At 41.4% G+C, this 17,409-nt stretch overlaps 1 protein-coding gene across 1 annotated transcript; it reads left to right on the top strand.

Annotated features, from left to right (window-relative positions):
• The first annotated feature begins 502 nt into the window (after positions 1–502).
• Positions 503–17,175, top strand: LOC120941057 (patched domain-containing protein 3-like). The gene is made up of 3 exons (XM_040354295.1): positions 503–1,281; positions 10,490–10,635; positions 15,305–17,175. The coding sequence occupies exons 1-3, from the start codon at positions 521–523 to the stop codon at positions 17,011–17,013; spliced, it is 2,616 nt and encodes an 871-aa protein (XP_040210229.1). The 5' UTR covers positions 503–520; the 3' UTR covers positions 17,014–17,175.
• The last annotated feature ends 234 nt before the right edge of the window (positions 17,176–17,409 follow it).

Below are 17,409 nucleotides of genomic sequence, written 5' to 3'. Positions count from 1 at the left end.
GGTGGCCCCATTTTCCACAGGAAGGAGGCTACAGCTCGATCAAGAGAGAGATTGAGAGACTGCAGCCTGGAATAAATCTGAGGGAGTGAGTGCTACAGGACAAAGAAAGAGGTGTGTGCTGGGCGGAAGCAAGAGAGAGAGCCAAGCTGCCCAGCACCACCAGAGAGAACCACACTACCCAGCGCCACCAGAGAGAGAGCCACGCTGATGTGATAATGACATTGTTGAAAAGGGGCGGTGCATGGGTGACCCTAAAATGATGGTATGTTATAATTTGATTCCATATTTTATATTCTATTAGCTAATAAATCATTGTGTATTTATCAACACTATAAAATTACTTTTGCATACAATATCTCCGAAGTACAAAGGTTAAATATTATCTGTTTGCAGATATCATGTCATTATACGCTCAATAAACATCCTACAAAGCGGAACTGTTTAACATTTATGCATTGGGGATCACCTCAGCAATAGCTTCTCATCGATATTGTAAGAGAAGCTGACTGCAGGGTGAAGAATGCCTGGTTGTCGGACAGACTGTATACAGAGACCTCTCTCTCTTGTATTCTACAAGCTGGGGAAAGTGGTGAGCAGGTACCCCTGGTGGTTCCTCTTTATTCCCATGGTTATATCTGCAGGTCTGGGAGCTGGATTTTACTTTTTGCCTCAGAGGCAGGCTAATGACATAGAAAATGAGTTCACCCCAATAGGAGGTCCAGCTAAATCTGAGAGAGAATTTGTGAGGACACACTTCCCAACCAACGACTCCGGGCATTTCTCTGCACAGAGACTCTATACAGAAGGTTTGTTTGTTTCTCTCATTGCTGTTAGCATGTCTGATAATATTATCAATGTTGATTCATTTAGAGAGCTGATTAACCTGGATGAGATGGTGCAGAATATGAGCATTACTGTGACTGAGCCTGATGGTGACGTGATTGTAAATTTCCAACGTCTATGTGCAGAGGTACAGGAGAGGAAATGTATGGAAGTTAATCCCCTTCTATCTTCAGTACAAAGTAATTTGAGTTTGATAGAGACAATAAGTATTAGCTACCCCATGTTTCAGGGGAAATCATTCCTAGGAACATCCCTGGGTGGAGTGACACTCAGTCCAAACAACACCGTGGAGAAAGCTAAAGCGGTTCGGTTGGTGTATTACCTGAGAGAGGAGAATGAACACGACAGAAAGAACAGCCTACTATGGATTGAGCACTTTATCAAATCAGTCAACATTGATTCTCTACAACTTAAGAATGTACAGGTAATACTTTACTTGTAATACTTTTTTTTTACTATACAAACACATGAGATTGTTGCCTTTTCTTCTTTTAATCAATTTACCGTATGTGATGGAAAAATTATTTATTTCTCTAACCAGATGCTCAGTCGACTTTTAAAGTAGTACTCTGTAATAGACATGTGCACAGAATTTTTTTTTGTATTATTTTGTTTCGTATCGTTCCGTAGGTTCGTTTCCGTTCGTTTTTCGTAAGACGCCCGTTTTCCTGTTCGTTCCCGTTCGTTTTTCGTACGACGCGATTTTTTCGTATTCTGATCGTTTCGTATTTTGGTTACCGTTTTATTTTCGTACATGCGGGATGGTTCGTTATTCTGTTTAATTCATGTTCGTTACTTGTTAGACAATAATTTTCGTGAATTTTCGTCATTTTGTACTTTCGTAAATATATAGCGGGATTCGCGGCACTTTCAACACGCGGCTCATCCATATTAACTATTGTTAAGCCCCATACACTTGGTCAGACTTTTTTAACAACAAACATAAAAACGATCGTTTTTAAACTCCATCAGAAAACCATTTTTGGGTTCCAGGTTCAAAAGTCTGGCCAACTGATCTCCCTTCAGACGAAAATCCACAGAAAAGTTTATTTGGCTTTACTGTACTACTGTACTCAGCACAAAAGAGAAGCTGCTTCACTAACTACACTCACTGCCCATTCAAAAAAATGAAAATTACATCTATAACAAAAGATTTGCATTCTGTATTTTTTTTTAATCCTTTTTCTGTTCGTATGTTCATATGACATCTATAACAAAAGATTTGCATTCTGTATTTTGTTTGAATCCTTTTTCTGTTCGTATGTTCATATGACATCTATAACAAAAGATTTGCATTCTGTATTTTTAAACCAAATTACGAACAGAAAAAAGGAATTCAAAATACAGAATGCAAATCTTTTGTTATAGATGTCATATGAACATACGAACAGAAAAAGGATTCAAACAAAATACAGAATGCAAATCTTTTGTTATAGATGTCACATGAACATAAGAACAGAAAAAGGATTCAAACAAAATACAGAATGCAAATCTTTTGTTATAGATGTCATTTTCGTTCTTTTGCCGTTTTCGTTTTGTCGTATTTTCGTCGGATCGTTCGTTCGTATTTGCGGTTGTTCGTTATGCGGCTCATTCGTAATCCCGTCGTTTTCGTATTTTGGTGCTTTAATTTTTTCGTATGTACACATTATTCCGCGGGTACGAAAATGAACATTTTCGTACGAAAAAGACATTCGTACGAACGGGAATGCACATATCTACTCTGTAATAGACATGTGCAATTCATTTCGGGACCGAATACAAATTCGGACAAACTTTTGGTTATTCGGAGACTCGTATGTTTCCGAATCTCCAAAGGAAATAGTAATGAATTTCAACAAAAATGTATTTAATTTATTTGTTTTCTAAGGAATTCCAAATTTTCGGAAAGATTCGATTTCGTAACGGTGGAAAAATGATCAACCAATTTGAATTCTGTGTGAAGAATAGCTGGTTGTTAATCAGTGGGCCAGAAAACTAGGCCGCCGTTTCCTTCACAACAGATGACTCATTAGCTGTCAGCGGGCTCCCCCACTGACATCTGAAATGTAAATAAAACAATGCCGCCAATAAAAAATTCAGCTAGGCCCTTCAGGTCTGGTATGGATTCTAAGCTGTATTCTTGGATAAGGTTCTAATATGGATATTAGGGGGGACCCCACGCTGTTTTTAAAAAATTGTTGTGGGGTCCCCCCTAAAATTCATACCAGAACCTTATCCAAGAATTCAGCCCAGTAGGCCAGCAAAGGGGGGTATGTAAAAAAAAAAGCACCCCCCCCCCTCCTGAAGCATACCAGACCACATGCCCTCAACATGGGAGGATGCTTTGGGGCAGGGAGGCTCAGCCCCACACCCCAAAGCACCTTGTCCCTATGTTGATATGATTTAGCTATATAAGGAATGTTAGATGGAAGAGCAGGCATTCAGTGGGGAGCTTTCGATGAGGCTGGAGGTTTTTGTTTCTTTTTTTTTTTTCAGGTCCCGCAGTGCGGCAGGTGGCAAGAGATGGATCTACATCGAGCATGTTACATGTATGGTACACAAAAAGTGCAGCAGAGTATGACCCCTTGAACTTTTTTAGGCAGAAAAAAAAAATTGCAACAATGCCATGGTTATGTCTAAATAAAAACTTAAAAAATTAACCTCATGATGCTCATCCTAAAGCCTCGGACTCACTAACCTTATCCTGTGTAGACACGTGATTTGCATTGATTTATGTATAAATAGACTGAGTTTTCTGTATACATACATTTTTCCTAATTTCCCCTGTGTTTTAAGTATTACAATATAATCTATCACCACAAGATGACCCTAAAATGAAGTTCTGACGTAATCAATGCTAATTGGGCATCTGCCCTTTAAAAATACTTGGATACGGAGCGGCATACGTCCTGACAAAGTGCACGGTCACGTGTGCAAAATGCGTTGATGTAGGCAGCGCCATCCCCACCCTGCATCACACTGACTGGACGAGCTTATGACACACCTACTCACGGCTCTCCTGACTTGACGTATTAATGTCCAAATGCATGTCCAGCGTCTAGCTGCTATCTGACATTAAGCCGATGCAACAACCCAAGCGCCCATGAAGATAGACGGTCTATACATCATTGTCACCCCAGTCAGTAACCATGGAGTGGTGAGAGCCTCTGGGCAATACCCCTTTATCACATCTTTAATATACTTCCCAGTCGAGGAAGTATACATATGACATATGAAATCAACATTACCGGTCTAGGATTCCCCATTTTAGTGCTATATCACCTTGTGTGACTTGCATACCCGTTCACTCAAATTTATCTAACTACTGCACAAGTACTGTCATGGACATGCTAGGTGTAGACTATATAATTGTTTAAGTCATCCAAGCCGTTTTAGTCTCTCCTAGTTGGATACGCATGAGTGTGTGTGTGTGTGAGGCCCTGAGCTTGGCACCATAGTGTAACATCGTTGTCAATTTTTTATAAGTGTTTTTAATTGGGTGCACTGGGGGGGGGCTCTTTACACCAGAATGGTGCAACTTCACCTCTAGTGGACTAACCCTTTTAGTGATTTTTCAAAAAAAAAGTTTTCTCTGATTTTTCGATACAACGTGGTTGATCCTAACTGGTATCCTTTTGGAGACACCTCTTTGTCTCATCACTGTTGTTCATGCATTGAACTGGTAATAGCTTAGCCGCTGTGCTGCCCGTCATTTTTAGCAGGCTGACATAATTTCAAAAGTTGTTTTCAAATATTTTAAATCTGCAGCTTTTTCTAAAAATAATATGCTGTAATCCTGCCAATGGAAGTCCTTTCTTTGACTAGTGAGTTTAAGAGAAATCTGCATGTTCTGCTAAGATGAGAAATAAGTAACTTCAAAAGAGATACTGTCACGTTGCCTAATCAGGGATTAGTGAATGTCTGCATGAAGCCACCTTTCAACCCACTAACGCACCTCTCCAGAGTTTCCAAGGCTTTCTCTGGTGCAACCTCAATCAACATACCCTCCATTAGGGGCGTTGCTAGGTGGCAAAAAGACGGGGTGGCGGAATTAGAGGTGTGGTATGTGGAGTAGCGTTTTTTTGGGGCTGGGCAGTGGGATTATGTGACTTACCAGTGCCCATCAATGCTGACCACTGACCTACCTGCACTGACCTACCTACATTGACCTACCTGCACTGACCTATCTGACCTACATACACTGACCAGTGACCTGCATGACCTAACACACACTGACCTACTGACAACGTCATAGATACACACACACTGACTTACCCGAGCTCAGCCGTGGTGTCAGTCACTCAGGGTCGTCACTGTCAGAGAGGAGAGGAGCTGCCAAGCCGAGGAGCAGAGGGAGGAGAGCCGCCCGCCCGAGCAGGGATATTGTTCGGCGGCTGCATTTTGAAATTCCCGCCTTCTGGAGACTCTGCAGGCTATGACATTGGACGCACCACGTCACACGTCTCATGGTCCTCCTGGATTGGCGCTGCTGGCTCCAGAAGGCGGGACCTATGGCACTCGGCTGAACTCGGCCGAACTCGGCCCCAGCCGCACTCGGCCAAACTTGGCCAAACTCGGCCCCAGCCGCACTCGGCCCCAGCCGCATTCGGCCAAACTCGGCCGAACTCAGCCCCAGCCGCACTCGGCCGAACTCGGGGCCAAGCCGCACTCGGCCGCACTCGGCCATTAGATCGGTCCCGGGCCCCGGTGCTCGGGCCAACAATACAAATCACAGGTAAATAGATTCGAGACTTTTCAAGGGCCCATTCGGGGCTCCTGCCCCCCCAAGCCCGGGCCTAACTACGCCCCTGCTCTCCATCAGCTTGTGCCCGAGCCTAGAGGGAGCAGTGATGTCACTGATGATGCCCATCATGTGACAGTGCTTGAGCACAGTAGTTAGCCACAAGCCCTAAGCACTACATTATGGGTGGAGATCCCATGCTCCCTTATTAGTGGAAGCACTAAGTATTATGCACTGGTTGCAACAGAGAAAAGAATGGTGTAAAGCATTGGCGCAGTATCATACCCTTTAATGCTACCCTTTTAGCAATTATTGATAATGTTATGGAAACATCTGCTACATAGTACATGAACCACATGTAAATAAATGCTAAATATCTTTCTAGAACCCCTCTATATATCAGACAGGTGGAAAACAATATAGCATTGACTACTATTTGTACACTCTAGGAATACTTCACAATCTACCTTCAGCCCAATATAGATTTGACCTTCCTGATTGAAGAAAGCACATGGAGTTTGCCATGCATGACCACTACTTGTACTGCAATATCCTTCATGTGTTTCCCCATCACCCCGATTCCTGACAGAGACCAAAAAAAACTAGTAACTTTGAATATGGTTTACCCATAGAGTCCCCAACCCCCATCTGCCTGCAATTAGGACTTAGATTACTGACCAACCAAACATCTGCTTTAAGCTCTGTCACATAGGGGTAGATTCACTAAAACTGGAGCACCCAGAATCTGGTGCCACTGTGCATAGTACCAATCAGCTTCTAACCTCAGCTTGTTCAATTAAGCTTTGGCAATAAAACCTGGAAGCTGAGTGGTTTCTATGCAAAAGTGAGCCCAATTGTGCACTCTTCAGCTTTAATAATTAAACAAGCATGCTTAGTTCAATGCATGCATTGACTTTTTGTGTAGCGGAGTGCCCCTTGACTCCCTATGCTCAAATGCAACAATCCTCTGGGTTCCCACAATCACATGGGCTCTTGGATTTGTCCAGGAAATATAAGTTTCCCTGTTTCCCACCATATGCTGCTCAGAGACACCTCAACAGGTGGTGGATGGGCATGTGATCTGCCACCAGCTATACAGTCCTCAACTGTTAGTGGCAGCATGTGGGCAGCCGGACAGGAGCCCAGTAGCATACAGCTTCTACAGAAGACCCAGCCACTGTGAAGAGCATTGCACCAATTGATGCCAGAATACTTAATCTCTAGCTGCCCACCTGTGGTACCAGCTTTGGAACTTCTCCAGCTGCTTACTTGTGGTGCCAGCCCTGAGATCCCTTAATTCACTTCAAAGGGGTGTCCCGGCTTCCCCCTCCAGAAATTTAAAGTTAGCAGCTACACATACTGTAGCTGCTGACTTTCAATATTAGGACACTTACCTGACCTAGAATATAGCGATGTCGGCACCACAGCTGATGCTTCCATCGCTGGTAAGGGAACCGGGCCGTGAAGCCTTGAGGCTTCATGGCCAGGTCCCTACTGTGCATGTGCAAAGCCTGCTGCGCTCTTTTACTGGCCTAGCAGCAGGGGAAGGAGGAGGGAGCCGAACTTCTGATGTACCTCGCTGCGGCGAGGTCAGACGGAAGTGGGGACAGGGTACCTGTCAAAAACAGGTACCCGTTCCCCCCGAAAGGTGCCAAATGCGGCACCGGATGGGGGGGAGGAGACAGATAAATGGAAGTTCCACTTTTGGGTGGAACTCCACTTTAAGGTAAATGAAAAGACGGCAAATGATCTCATATGTAGGGGTAAGGTAACAGATATCAATTTTATAGCACTAAACATCTCTAAACCATTGCTGTAGGTATAAAAAAATGACATATCTTTGCTGTTGTTTTTTAGGTTTCGTATTTCACATCAGTATCTCGACAGCAGGAATTTGAAAGCACTTCCAAATCTGTGATCCCATTGTTTTCCATTACATACTTTGTTACAATATTCTTTTCTATTATAACATGTGTGAGGTAAGCAAAAGGAAGTCAATGTCACTAAACCTGCACCTAGCATAATTAATGTATGGCAACACCTCTCCCAGTGCAAGTCCCAAAAATTCATAAGCCAGTGCTCACAAATAAAAGTGTTATGAACAGGGTTCAGGCTCTGAGGCCAGTAGCTTTATCAATTGGAAGGGTCACAGAAACCAGCAGGATTAATACACAAGCAGGTCCCCATAAAAATTGACGGTGTCTCACTTGATGTGCAGAGTCTTAGTAATAATCCGTCTTCAAGTCCTCCTGATGTGCTTGTTCCAAGTTGTGGTCCTCAGATTTGCCCAACCAGAGGGGCAAATCTGATGTAGCAGATGTAGTAGGTAGAGATCAATCAGAAGCATAGTTGGTAAACAAACCTAAGATCAGTAATAAGTGGTTGAAGTTTGGGATCAAGCAGAAATATAGTCAAGAAACAAGCCAAAGATCAGTAACAAGTGTTAGTAAAGATACAGATGCAGCAGGAGTACAACAAGCAAGATATTGAGGGGAATTTTCTAAGACTAGATCAGTTGTATATGGCAAACCATCAGCTCCTAGCTTTCATTTCCAAAGCTTAAATGAACAAGTTCAAGTCAGAAGGTTGATTGGTTACTTACTATGCAAAGACGCTCCAGTTTCTGTCTTTTCCAGTTTTAGTAAATTACCCCAATTGACTGGAGAAGAACACAGTAATATGACAAACAGGAAGTGCAAAGACAAGGCTTTAATAGGTAGTTAATAGGAGGGGCAAAGAGTTCAAGGTTCCCCAAAAACAACATAGAAATTAAGGCCGTCCAAAGGATTAGATGGCTTAGTAAAGGAGTTACTGCCAGATGCAACAGAGGTCCTGTGTTCAGATCCAGATCCTGAGCCAATGTCCTCCAGCATTCCTTTATTTTATTTTTTTTAAAGCAGAACATGTAGCAGTTAAAAATTGTCTAGATTACATGTTTCTCTAATCCGGTCTTAAAGAGAATCTGTCACAAATTTTTAAAAAAATACAGATCCTGTAAAAGCACAAAAACTGTTTTAATGTGTTTTTCCTATCCATAAACAATTTTTTTTGTAATGAGAATTTAAACGTGCTTGAAAATTTTACTTCAGGAAAGTCAATTCCCTAGCATAGCCCTCTCCCTCATTACATGTCAATGATGTCATAGCCCTCTCCTCTTCTATATGGCCTCGTACACACGGCCGAGGAACTCGACGTGCCAAACACATCGAGTTCCTCGGCCAGTTCAGCCCTGAAGCCGCCGAGGAGCTCGGCGGGCCAAGAGCTCCCATAGAACAACGAGGAAATAGAGAACATGTTCTCTATTTCCTCGACGAGTTCCTTGGTGGCTCCATCGGGCCGAAAGTGTACAGACGACAGAGTTTCTCGGCAGAATCAGGCTCTGACCGAGTTTCTCGCAGAATTCTGCCGAGAAACTCTGTCGTGTGTACGAGGCCTGAGTGTTTGTTTATGCATGGAGCTGGTCAAGCTCATCAAGCCTTTCACTTTCCTACATAACCTTGTTATGTAACAGCTGGGGAATGAGAGAAGGAGGATACTATTAAGTCTACTAAGGCTGTTGACATTATATCCAAGATGGCAGTGCCCGCAGCTGACTCAGAGCTTGCATGTGTACACAAGGGAGGCTTTTACAGCTATAAAACATGCATAAAATATGTTAAATGCATGTATAATCTTAAGAAAAGATTGTCGTTGAAATTAATGGTTTGGCAGCAGGGTCTCTTTAATCACCGTCACCACTGGCTATGAATTTTTCTTAAGGTAACATGCATCTACAGGGATCTATTGGTTTATGAATTGCATGAAGTTATGTTAGACATCCCAGAGATCCCAGTGTCACAGAGCATATTGTGACCCTGCATAAACTTTTTTTGGCTTTTAAATTCATACTTTATTCCCCAATAAAAAAATCAGCATTTATGACATTTGTTTACATTCTATTAAAACTGCATTGGATCTGCAGTACAGTTGGAACATTCAATGGTGTAGTAAATTAGCCATCATGGCAGCACTTAAGCCTTGTACACACGCTCGGTATACCAAGCATCTGTAGGAGGCTTTCAGGTTTCTCAACAAGAAAACTGACCAGAATCGAGAAAAGTAGAGAACCCGAGAGTGTGTATACTTGCCTGGTCGCCGTGGAAACCTGCACATGCTCGAAATGACTTAGACGCATGCGCGGTAGCTTCCTAGGCATAGGTAGGGTGCAGCAAGATGGCGGCGACGGCATAGAATGTGACGAGCGCATTCTCGTCGTACGCGATGACGCTACTGCATTCTTGCCTTTTAAGAGAACCGCGGTTCTTTTGAGAGGAAAGTCTGTACACTCGGGCGGCAAGACATTCTTGCCAAAAATCTCGTCAGGAAAAACAATGTTTTTTCCCTGACAAGATTCTGGCCCGTGTGTACGAGGCTTCAGACTCTAACTTGTTTGACATGTAATATTGCTTTGATTTAGTTTTGGATAGTGTAGGAAAGGGTTGTCAACCAAAATTTGTATTTCTGTCTGTGGACTACACTGATATTTATCTTCTCTATTTATCCTGGTGATAACTGTCCAGAACAGAAAGTGAAGGGAAAAATCCATAATTTTTCGATGTCACCAAAACAGGAATACAAGGGAAATTATCCAATGGGACCACTTGTTCTGATGACAGATAAAAAAGGATTTCCCTTGCTTATTAGAATAATTCTTTTTACTTCTTGTGGTGACTTTGGGGCAGAAAGTGAGTGGAAATCTCTTCAATGCAAAATCTGTAATAAAAAAAGTGGTTTCAACCGTTCCTTATACAAATAAAGGTTTTGGCTTTAATATTGTAACTTCATTATGCATCTGCCAATAACCTGTATAAACTTGATACGCATCCAAACTATGTGACTGCTTTGTTAAATAAACTCTACTTCTGATTTTCTGATTCTTTGCAGACTTGACTGTGTGAGGAATAAATTCTGGGTTGCAGCATTCGGAGTCGTTACCTCTGGATTAGCCATTCTCTCTAGTTTTGGCCTGCTGTTACTATGTGGAGTGCCTTTTGTTATTACTGTGGCAAATGCTCCTTTTCTTATTTTAGGTAAGTTAAAGAATAGGTGTATAATTTAAAAGGTTTCAGAACACTCCAATACAAAAGTAACAATAACAGGAGGACAGCTTCTCACTAATCTTCTCTAAGCAGCCTTTCCTGAAGGTAACAGGGGATGGCCAGCATAGGCATGTGCACAGGGTGTGCCAGGTGTGCCCAGGAACACCCTAATCACCTTCTACAGCACAGATTTCTCTACTGCCCTGGCTCCCCCCCCCTTTCCCCTGCAGTGCCCCCGGCTTCCCTCCTCTCCCGCCGGCTGTTGCTTCTGGGATGTTTTAGGATGAGTGGGGAAAGAGGTCTGTAAATTTATAATTTACCAGCCCCTTCCCTTTCTGAATGAACATTGTGAGCGATCATTAGTGTGCATTTTTCGCTTTGGGGGGCACAACCTAATGGAAATAGGCTGCGCATACCTATGAAGGCCAGCATATCTAGGTCTCTAGAAGAGTATTCTCAGTCCATAAAGCATCCTCTGGCACTTAATTCCTTTCTAGCACTTGTACAGCCAGGAGTCCACAGCAAGGTCTTTACTTGTGGCTGTTTGCCATCCACAGTGAGGGAAACAAAAGATCCTTCTCCAGACCTGGACTCCAGGATGATGCACTCCAGCATACGATCCTTAATTAATCTTCCCCAGTTCCTTTACCCCGTGCCTGCTGAGACACAGACTGCAATTTCTTGTCTCAATAGCTATCTCCCAGGGGAAGCAGTCCTAGGAGAAGCGGAACCCTCCCTGGAGAGGAAGAATCACTCTGTTCAGGACTCCCAAGCATTTATCACCTCCCCAGCCACCTTCTGAACACCTCCCTAAAGGGCTTGGCTGAGGCATGATAAATATTCATACTAGATATTTAACTCTCCCTGTCCTATTTTCTGTAAGCTTTTTCAAGAAGTATTTTTAAAAGGGTGAGTTATTTTTGATCCTCCTGAGCTGCTGTGACACTGCACATGGAAGCTCCCAACCGCTCTAGCACTCTGTAAGTGCTCCAACATTGTTCACGCAAGTTTTTTGTGTTATTTTTCACCTATACACTGAATAAATTCCTATGCTGCTTAAAGGATTGGCTTAGCGCTTCTCTTTCCTCTTTTTGGGTTATTTTTGATACCGTCTTTGTTTCAACACATCCCTTGTTGCCAGCCAATCGTACAAGCAAGATTTTTTCAAATCATACAAATGCCTAGGGATACAAGAGGAGCCCAGAAGGAAAGGGCAATCAAAAACGTAGATTAAAAAAATGAATGTATTTAAAAAAGCACAGTCACACTTGAAATGTCTATTTGCTATAAGAACATATTTACAATATCTCAGTGCACAAATTTCTGCAGACATTCTGTAAAAGCCATAAAACAAGCCTGTAAATGTATTTTATATTTTTTGTAAAATATGATAATATCTAAAATTAAATAATTGAAACATAATTAAACGTTCATATTTAACCACTTTGGCCCCGGAAGACTTGGCTGCTCAATGACCAGAGCATTTTTTGCGATTTGGCACTGACAACGTTGTACCCAAACAAAATTGACATCCTTTTTTTCCCACAAATAGAGCTTTTATTTGATGGAATTTGATCACCTCTGCTATAAACCAAAAAATAGTGAAAATGTTGAAAAAAACACAATATTTTGTTATTTTTGCTAAAATAAATAGCCCCAATTTTTTTTTTTTAAAGTGAATTTTTTCCTCAGTTTAGGCCGATATTTATTCTGGTAATAAAGATCGCAAAAAACGTATATTGATTGGTTTGCACAAAAGTTATAGCGTCTACAAAATAGGCAATAGATTTATGGCATTTTTATTATTTCTTTTTTTTTTTCACAATTCTTTTTTTTTTAACTAGTAATGGTGGCGATCTGTGATTTTTTATTGGGAACTGCGACATTATGGCGGACACATCGGACACTTTTGACACATTATTTGGACCATTGGCATTTATACAGCGATTAGTGCTATAAAAATGCACTGATTACTGTATAAATATCACTGGCAGGGAAGGGGTTAACACTTGGGGGGTGATCAAGGACTGTGTTTCCTAATGTGTGTTCTAACTGAAGGGGGAGAGGACTCGCTATAGGAGATTGCAGATCGTGGTTCCCAGCTTGTAGGAACTCACGATCTGCATCTCCTCTCAGAACAGGGATGTGTTATGGCGCTTTTATAGATGACGCTTTTATACACACACACAGGAGCAGTGGGGGAAATCGCATATGATTCGGACAGGAATCGCACCATGTTCCTATTCAAATTAAATGCAATTTCTTACAGTGCGATTTTCGCCCATTCTTTTTGTATTGACACAAATTACACCGCAAAGTATTGGTTTCGTTATCAGGAGCATTTGGGCGAGTACCGATACTCAAATACCTGGTGATGGTGCTTTCATTATTTCTATTATTTTCTTTTATTTTCCATTCTATTTTTTTCTTTTCTATTATACTCTATTCTACTCTAATTTATTCTATTCGAAATTCGAATTTTGGAAAATGGTTATATTCTATTATTTTCTAGACTATTCGTTTCTATTCTATTCAAAATTTGAATCTATTCTATTAGAAATTTCGAATTTCAGAAGATGGTTATATTCTTTCTATTATATTGTTTTTTCTATTCTATTGTTTTCTTTTCTATTCTAGTCAGCTCTATTGTTTTATTTTCTATCCTAGTCAGCTCTATTATTTTATTTTCTATTCAAACTTATTTTATTAAAATTTGGGGAAATGGTTATATTCATGTATTTTCTATTCTATTCAAATTTATTCTATTTGATAATTGAACTTCAGAAGATTGTTGTATTCTGTTTTGTTTTACTCTATTATATTATATTCTTTTATTTTCTATTCTATTATTTTCTATTCGAATATATCCTTTTCTATTATATTCCTTTATTTTCTATTCTATGTTATTCTCTTCTAAAATTTGAATTCGATTAGAAAACTATTCAAATTCAAATTTCGTCTTAAATTTTGATCAGTTATTTCTGATTTGGTTAAATTTGTTTAAATTTGTTACTATCGTAATGTATCCAAATTTCCAAATAACGAAAACATTTGTCCAAATTTGAATTCGGAATCAAGCGAACTGCATGTCTATTGTGCTGTCTAATGTACTGGCTTTGCCTTGATTTACATGGTGGCAAGGGGTGTGCCTAGCCAATGCTAAAAGTTTAAAACAAAATAGATATTTACATAGGCCCAGATTCAGAAAGAAGATACGGCGGCGTATCTCCTGATACGCCGTCGTATCTCTGAGTCCGGCCGTCGTATCGACCGTCGTATCGACATAGATATCCCTAAGATCCGACAGGTGTAAGTGACTTACACCGTCGGATCTTAGGCTGCAATTCCAGGCCGGCCGCTAGGTGGCGCTTCCGTATTATTACGCAAGGAATATGCAAATGAGGAGTTACGCCGATTCAGAAACCAACGACTGCCCGGCGCTTTTTTTTTTTTACGTCGTTTGCATTCGGATTTTTCCGGCGTATAGTTACCCCTGCTATATGAGGCGTAGCTAATGTTAAGTATGGCCATTGTTTAGCCGTGTTGTGTCTCCCTCTCCTACCTGAAACCATTTACTCCTCATGTCACCCTACCTCAATGTGTATTGACTATGCATATCCCTATGTATGTCAAATGAATGATATCTGCACTTGTAGTGCATGTTGCACTTCTGACCCGATTGTTTACACACTTTTCTTCTATGCTCAATAAAAGTCGTTTTGATTTAAAAAAGTATGGCCATTGTTCCCGCGCCGAGTTTTGAAATTATACGTCGTTTGCGTAAGTCGTTTGCGAATACGGATGGACGTAATTTACGTTCCCGTCGATACCAATAACGTCCTTGCGACGTCATTTAGAGCAATGCACTCTGGGATTTTTTTGGGACGGCGCATGCGCAGTTCGGTCGGCGTGGGGGCGCGCTTCATTTAAATGATACACGCCCCCTACCCGCTGAATTTGAATTCCGCCGGGGGATTTACGATACGCCGCCGCAACTTTACAGGCAAGTGGTTTGTGAATAAAGCACTTGCGGCGCCGTAACGTAAATCAGATAGGTTACGCGGATCTAAAGATCCGCTCACCTATCTGAATCTAGCCCATAGTGTCTTTGCAGGCTGTGGTCTCAGATCAGGGTGGCATGCAGGCACTCCATATCCACTGAAGAGGTACCTAAAGGGAGTCACATTGCTTTGTATGACCTACAGCAGACTGTTGAAATACAGGCTGTAGACTGTATATGGACTGTTTTACCTTCCAAGAGAATTCTGTCCAGCCTATCTTGTGATCCAGGCACTCTTTTCATATAGCCTAGCCAGATAAAATGCTGTGAGGAGGCACCAGGGGGCAGGATGAAGCTGCGCTGTGTGGGTCTATGGAGCGCGGGTCCCAAGACATACACAACTCGGGAGAGAGTACGCATTTCCTATTGGGGCACACAGAAAAGAGGATGAACCAGGACCGCCAATGGGGGACCCCAGAGAAGGGAGATCCGGGCTGCTCTGTGCAAAACCTTTGCACAGAGCAAGTAAGCATAACATGTTTGTTATTTTAATTTAAATAAAATCAGACTTTAGAACCACTTTAAGCTTCCAACAAATCTTAAAATCATTTAAAAAAAATAGTATTTTATGATAAACATACATGGATATTTTCTTTACAGGTGTTGGAGTGGATGACATGTTCATTATGGTTTCCAGTTGGCAGCAAACTAAAGTTAAGAGCCGAGTCGAAGAAAGAATGGGCAAGACATATGAAGAAGCTGCAGTCTCCATTACAATCACAACCCTCACAGATGTCTTAGCTTTCTATATAGGAATTATGACTTCTTTTGGCTCTGTGCAATCTTTCTGCATTTATGCCGGAACAGCCATATTGTTCTGCTTCCTATATAACATCACTTGTTTTGGTGCATTTTTAGCCCTCAATGGGAGAAGAGAAGAGAGTAACAGGCACTGGTTGGTTTGTAAAAAAGTTCCAGAACAAGAAGATGACCATCGATCGCATCCATATAACCTGTGCTGTGTTGGGGGGAAATATAGTGAAATCACAGATAAGGAATATGATCATCCAATTACAGATTTTTTCAGTGGGCAATATGGTCCATTTTTAACCAACACTTGGACTAAGATCATTGTGTTGGGTTTATATGGTGGATACTTGGCTGGCAGCATATACGGGTGCTTTCAAGTACAGGAAGGAATTGATTTACGGAACTTGGCTACTGACAGCTCCTATGTCCGTTCTTTCTACGACAATGAAGACTTATATTTTAATCAGTATGGTCCCAGAGTTATGGTTGTGGTTACACAGGAAGTTTCCTACTGGGATATAGATGTCCATAATAAAATTGACAGGTGTATGGAATCGTTTAAACAAACTTCCTATGTCAGTGAAGACCTCTCTGAGTCCTGGTTGACAGCATACTTAGGTTTTGCTGAACTTTTTAAATTTAATGTAACTGACGAAAATAATTTTGTAGGAAATTTATCAAGATTCTTTACTCTATTTTCAGATTTTAAACAAGATGTGGACATTCAGGCAGGTGCTATAAAAGCTTCCCGTTTCTTTATCCAGACTATGAATGTCACTTCTGCCATTGACGAGAAAAACATGTTAAATCAGGTTCGGGACACAGCGAAGAGTTGTGAGGTCCCTGTCCTTGTGTACCATCCGGCATTTATATACTTTGATCAATATGCTGTAATCATCAAAAACACAATTCAAAATATTGCTGTAGCTGCTATTGTTATGCTTGTTATTTCTTTACTGCTAATCCCAAACCCTCTGTGTTCCCTCTGGGTGACATTTACCATTGCTTCTATTATTGCAGGAGTCACTGGATTCATGGCTTTGTGGGACGTTAACTTAGATTCCATATCCATGATCAACCTTGTTATTTGTATTGGGTTCTCAGTGGATTTCTCAGCCCATATCTCATACGCCTTTGTTTCAAGCAAGAAATCTACAGCAAATAAGAGGGTGATTGAGGCATTGCATTCTCTTGGCTATCCTATATTACAGGGAGGTCTCTCCACCATCCTGGGCGTCATAGTACTCTCCACTTCAGAGAGCTACATCTTTAGAACATTTTTTAAGATCATATTTCTTGTTATCACTTTCGGAATGCTCCATGGGCTGGTTTTTCTTCCAGTGTTTCTGACATTATTTGGAAATTGTGGCCATAAACCTCACGGGGATGACAATACAATAAAGGTGAAAGGAACTATAGATGACAATGGCCTTGTGGAGAATACAAAAGATAATCTAAGTGAAAAGCACTTTAGTAATCAAAATGTAAATATAAGCTATTTCTCAAATGAAGCACTTAGTCCAGATCCTGTAAAGGACAAGCAGACGACCCCCCTCTAATTAAAAGAATCCATCTTGATTGAGTTTAGGCTGGAATCTGAATATTTAATCTTTGCTTATTATTACGGTGCAGAATTACCTAGAGAAATTTTTACTTCCCCTCTATTTAGTGTTACTAATATTCTCTGAGCCTGACACTTAAAGCGGGAGTTCACCCATAAGAAAACATTTTCAAAAAATCCCCTTTGATTCCTGCTCGTTTTGTCTAGGGGAATCGGCTAGTTGTGTTAAAATATGCGCTGTACTTACCCGTTTTCGAGATGCATCTTCTCCGTCGCTTCCGGGATATGGGTCTTCGGGAGCGGGCGTTCCTTCTTGATTGACAGTCTTCCGAGAGGCTTCCGACGGTCGCATCCATCGCGTCACTCGTAGCCGAAAGAAGCCGAACGTCGGTGC

This window comes from Rana temporaria, chromosome 5, assembly GCF_905171775.1.
Source record: "Rana temporaria chromosome 5, aRanTem1.1, whole genome shotgun sequence".
NCBI lineage: Eukaryota > Metazoa > Chordata > Amphibia > Anura > Ranidae > Rana > Rana temporaria.
This window is presented reverse-complemented; position numbering and strand designations above follow the sequence as displayed.